At 57.8% G+C, this 5,311-nt stretch overlaps 1 protein-coding gene across 1 annotated transcript; it reads left to right on the top strand.

Annotated features, from left to right (window-relative positions):
* Window positions 1–1,301: 1,301 nt before the first annotated feature.
* Window positions 1,302–4,776, top strand: SLC32A1 (solute carrier family 32 member 1). The gene is made up of 2 exons (XM_075166080.1): window positions 1,302–1,679; window positions 2,619–4,776. The coding sequence occupies exons 1-2, from the start codon at window positions 1,302–1,304 to the stop codon at window positions 3,804–3,806; spliced, it is 1,566 nt and encodes a 521-aa protein (XP_075022181.1). The 3' UTR covers window positions 3,807–4,776.
* The last annotated feature ends 535 nt before the right edge of the window (window positions 4,777–5,311 follow it).

Below are 5,311 nucleotides of genomic sequence, written 5' to 3'. Positions count from 1 at the left end.
CAGCAGAGGGGACGTGCCTCACGCACACCGCCCCAAAATGCCAACGCTCCCCCTGCCACCCTGCACTTGTCTTTGCCACAGCACAGGACAGGGATTTCTCGTTGCCGTTGTTTGCTGTGTTGGCTGCTCACCTCGGAAATATTTTAAATAAAGAAAAAATCGTAAGGCTTTTTAATCACAAATAAGTATAAGCGTTTGGAAGCAAAACGAAAATACCGGTATTTTTTTTTAAAGAAAGGAGAATCTCTACATTAGATGGTGGGGACCAAGAGGAGAAGTCGGCAGCCCAGCATCCCCGCAGGGTGCCGATATCCCGCAGCTGCCGGTGCGGTTCCGCGGGGCAGAGGCGCTGCCGCTGGGCTGCGAGCCCCGGCCGGGAGCGGGAACCCGTTTCCCTCCGGTTTCGGAGCACACAGATGATACGAGTCGTTACAGACCCCTAAAGCCGGGTTCCCTGTGCGCGGATTTCCACGCACCGTTGTGCTCCGCAGCTGGGGCGGGATACGCGGCCCCCGCTGCCGTCCCCAGCCTCCGAAGGGGCCGCACGTTTTTGGGGGGAGAAAAAAGATCAGGGAGGGGGGGCGAGGAGGAAAATTCCGTTAAGAACCGGTCGAGAGCTGTTTGTCCGCCCCATCCATGGAGCTCTTTTGTTTCGCCGTGGGGAAGGGGCTGGCAGCTGGGGGCCCGCGGTGCGGGTGTGGGGCAGGGGGGGCAGCGCAGGTGTTGGGGGGTGTGGGGGGGTCCGCGCTGCAGCGCTGCTGGCGGGGCCCGGCGGGCGTGGGTGGGGCGGGGAGGGGGGGGAAGGCTGGGCTTGGCCGGGGAGGCTGGTACCTCCCCCAGAAATGCAGCAATTCTCCCCCCTCTCCCTCTTCTCTCCGCGAGGTGGGCGCACTGCGATGGAGACGCGGCGCGCTCTGCCAGGGGCTTGCGCTGCCCGTCTGGTGACAGCCGCCGGCTGCTGACAGCCCCCCCATCCCCGCCCGACTCGCCCCCCGATCCCGCCGCGGGGGCCGGCGGAGCGGTGCGGAGCGGCGCGGAGCAGCGCGGAGCATCGCGGAGCGGGCGGCGGGGCGTGCGGGCCCGCAGCTCCCCGCAGCGGTGTCATGCCCCTGGGCAGCCCGGCGGGGAGCCGCTCGTACTGCGCCGGGGCGCGGAGGTAGCGGCTCGGAGCAGCCCCCCGCAGCCGCCGCCGTCCCTCGCCGGGCGCGGAGGTCCCGTCCGCCGCCCCGCCGCTCGCCCGCCCCGTCGGGTCTCTCCGTCCCCGAGGGTCCCCGAGCAGCGGAGTCATCCGACCAGCCACCATGGCCACCCTCCTTCGCAGCAAGCTTTCCAACGTGGCCACCTCGGTGTCCAACAAGTCCCAGGCGAAGATGAGCGGCATGTTCGCGAGGATGGGCTTCCAGGCGGCCACCGACGAGGAGGCGGTGGGGTTCGCCCACTGCGACGACCTGGACATGGAGCACCGGCAAGGGCTGCAGATGGACATCCTCAAGTCCGACGGCGGCGAGGAGGGCGCGGAGCCGCCCCTGGAAGGGGACATCCACTACCAGCGGGACGGCACCGGCCCCCTGCCGCCCTCCGCCTCCAAGGAGGCGGGCGTCTGCTCGGAGCTCTCCGGGCAGGGCAAGCCCAAGATCACGGCCTGGGAGGCGGGATGGAACGTCACCAACGCCATCCAGGTACGGCCGCCGCCGCGCAGCCACCGCCGGGCACCGGCCAGCGCTCCCCGCGCCCGGCCCTGCTCCCCGCTCCGCGCCCGGTCCCGCTCCCCGCGCCCGGTCCCGCTCCCCGCGCCCGGCCCCGCTCCCCGCTCCGCACCCGGCCCCCAGCCCGGCTCGCCCGGCAGCCCTGGCGAGTGATCGCAAATCCACTTTGGGGAAAAGGAGGAAAAAAGGGAAAAAAGGAAAAAAAAAGGGAAAAAAAGGAAAGAAAAAATAGGGGGAAGAGAGAGAAAAAACAGAGAAAAAAAAAGGAAAAAAGAGGAGAAAAGAGAAAAAAAAAGAAAAAAAAAGGAAAGGAAAGAACCCCAAAACTGGCTCTCTGCTTTGCCCCTCGCCCCTGGAATATGGCACAAAGCCAGGGAGGGGCGCCGGGCCCCATCTCCGTCCCGCTGCGCCTTAGGGCCGGGCTGGCGGGTGTCCCCGTCAGGCTGCCCCAGCACATGGGCCGGGGAGCGAGGGAGGCCCCTGCGGGATGCCCGGGTCGGTGGTGGGGCTGCGCCGGGGTGGGCCCTCTCTGGCCCCTCCAGGGTCTGGGGGTCTCGGTGCACTGGGAGGTGCTGGGGACAGACAGGGTAGAGACTGGGGCAAAGCCCGGGCACCAAAACTGTGCTCGCTTGTTCTGGGTGCTCCGGGGTGAGATTATGTGGGTGCGCGTGAGAGTGCGGGTGTGATTGCAAGGGTGTGATTGTGGGGGATGGTACGTCAGAGAGAAAGGGGGGGGTTTAATCGTGTGTGGCCATGATTGCATGGCGTGACTGTGTGGGTGTGATGGTGTGCAAGTGAGACAGCGAGCGTGCATGTGACTGCGACTGTGCGACTGCGTGTTCCCGGGCACGGGCCCCTGCCTTGTCGCCTCCGTGAGACGAGCAACACGGTTTCCATTTTGTCTCTTTCTAGGGGATGTTTGTTCTGGGCCTGCCCTATGCCATCCTTCATGGTGGATACCTAGGACTCTTTTTAATAATTTTCGCTGCAGTGGTTTGCTGCTATACTGGGAAAATCCTTATTGCCTGTCTTTATGAAGAGAATGAGGATGGGGAGATAGTCAGGGTGAGAGACTCCTACGTGGACATAGCAAACGCGTGCTGCGCGCCCCGCTTCCCCACCCTCGGAGGCAGAATTGTGAACGTGGCTCAGATCATTGAACTGGTCATGACCTGCATCCTCTATGTGGTGGTCAGTGGGAACCTGATGTACAACAGCTTCCCCAACCTGCCCGTCTCCCAGAAGTCGTGGTCCATCATTGCCACGGCAGTGCTCCTGCCTTGCGCATTCTTGAAGAACCTCAAGGCAGTCTCCAAGTTCAGCTTGCTCTGCACATTAGCCCACTTTGTGATCAACATCTTGGTGATCGCCTACTGCCTCTCCAGGGCACGTGACTGGGCCTGGGACAAAGTCAAGTTTTACATTGATGTGAAGAAGTTTCCCATCTCCATTGGCATCATTGTCTTCAGCTACACCTCTCAGATCTTTCTGCCTTCCTTGGAGGGGAACATGCAGAACCCCAAGGAGTTTCATTGCATGATGAATTGGACTCACATAGCAGCTTGCATCCTTAAGGGACTCTTTGCCTTGGTCGCCTATCTGACCTGGGCTGATGAGACCAAGGAAGTCATTACAGACAACTTGCCATCCACCATTAGGGCAGTAGTCAACATTTTCTTGGTGGCCAAAGCCTTGCTCTCGTACCCCTTGCCGTTCTTTGCGGCTGTGGAAGTCCTGGAGCGGTCCCTTTTCCAAGATGGAAACAGGGCGTTCTTCCCCAACTGCTACGGGGGTGACGGGCGGCTCAAATCCTGGGGACTCACCCTTAGATGTGCCCTGGTAGTTTTCACCCTGCTCATGGCTATCTATGTCCCGCATTTTGCCCTCTTGATGGGTCTTACTGGGAGCCTCACAGGCGCAGGGCTCTGTTTCCTGCTCCCCAGTCTTTTCCACCTCAAACTCTTGTGGAGGAAGCTCTTGTGGCACCATGTCTTCTTTGATGTCGCCATTTTCGTAATAGGTGGTATCTGCAGCGTCTCTGGGTTCATCCACTCTTTAGAAGGCCTCATAGAGGCCTTCAGAACCAACGCTGAAGACTAAGGAGGGGCCAGAGTTGGTTGCAGCAAGAGAATCATATCGAACATCCGCATAACCAAATAATTCTGCATCCCTTTAATGGAAAGAGTCATTATTTTCGTTACGTGCATCCAACAAATTCTATGTCATAGAATCTGCAAATTAAAGGAAATAAGAAGAAATGAAAGTGTTCGCCCTGCCGTCTTTTTAAATAAGCTAAGAGTTAAATATATTTTTTTGTTATTTAGAATTTTTTGAAGGAAATTATCCGGTGCCCCACCCCTATCTCCTCACTCATTGCCTGAAGCTTGGCCCCCCACGAACGACCTGTTGGGAAACAGTCGCAGTTTTCAATACTCCTTACAGATATGCAATTCAGTGTTTCAGGAGCTGAAACACAGGTGCCGATCCGATGGGATTGGGTTACTGCGCTCACAGACAGAAGCAAACCAGCCGGGGGTGCTGGGAGCAGGGGCCTTCGTTTTACACTGTGTGAGATGGATGTAGATGAGACCTAGATTGTACGACCAGCCCAACAAGTCCAAGCAGCGGCTGATGACCAGCGATGCCAGTCACCTGCAATGTTTACACCGTAGTCACGTAGATGTCAGGACTGCTTAATTCTTCCATCCAAATTCACACTGAGGAACGGCGCTTCCCATCGATTACAATATTTTGCCTCTGGTTGAAATCGCAGACGTGGAGTCCACTTCTCGGTGACTTTTGTTTTGTTTTGTTTTAACAATTGTTATTTCTAAATTATGAAAAGTTAAAAAAAAAAAATATATTGTTGGATTTGACGTCGTTCAGGATACAGGAAGAAAACTACGACACAATTCATTCTGTGCAATCTACCAGATCCGTGGAGCTGTTTCCAATGTACGTGTGGTGTCATTGTGGTAAATAAGATGAAAAATGTATATCAGAAAAAAAAAAAAATCTATCTTTAACATATAATGTGGTACATAAATATATCGAACAATAAAGAGAAAACATAGTCGATGAGGCTGGCCTGGTTCGTGGGGGGGTCGGAGGAGCTGGGTAGGGGCAGAGGGAGGTTCATCCTCCCCGCGCCCGCTTGCGTCGGGGGTACCGCACATCCTCCGTGATAACGGAGCGGCAGCGCTGGGTTGTCACCGATGGTGGCATTAAGCTGTTTGCAAGAGGTAGGACACTTATATTTCGGGAAGGGGCCGTCCTACAGTTGGGGTGGGGGGGCTGTTTTCACCCCCTCCCGCCAGCTTTGCTTTATCCCGTAGTGCTCAGCCCCCGGGGATGGAGTTTGCAGATGTACCCCGAGGCTTTTGTTCTTGTGCAGGAGGGAAAAAACCCTCACAAACAAATAAATGCAGTGGAGCGTGGGGGGGAATAAACGAAATAATGGGCTGGGGGTACCCCCTGCCTTGAAAAATAATCACTCTGCCCTGCCCACGGGTGCGGAGAGTGGGGCTGATCCCCGCCGCGGGGGCGGCTGCCCCCGCGGCGGGGATCAGCCCCACTCTCTACACCCGTGACCGAAAACACCTCAA

This window comes from Calonectris borealis, chromosome 17, assembly GCF_964195595.1.
Source record: "Calonectris borealis chromosome 17, bCalBor7.hap1.2, whole genome shotgun sequence".
Lineage (NCBI taxonomy): Eukaryota > Metazoa > Chordata > Aves > Procellariiformes > Procellariidae > Calonectris > Calonectris borealis.
The sequence above is the reverse complement of the archived record's forward strand: the minus strand, read 5'-3'. Positions and strand labels throughout refer to the sequence as shown.

Bases quoted from the DNA above. Each gene is read 5' to 3' on its own strand.
- SLC32A1 (XM_075166080.1), top strand. From the start codon at position 1,302: ATGGCCACCCTCCTTCGCAGCAAGCTTTCCAACGTGGCCACCTCGGTG. The intron at 1,680-2,618 runs GTACGGCCGCCG...GTCTCTTTCTAG, and splicing joins ACGTCACCAACGCCATCCAG to GGGATGTTTGTTCTGGGCCT.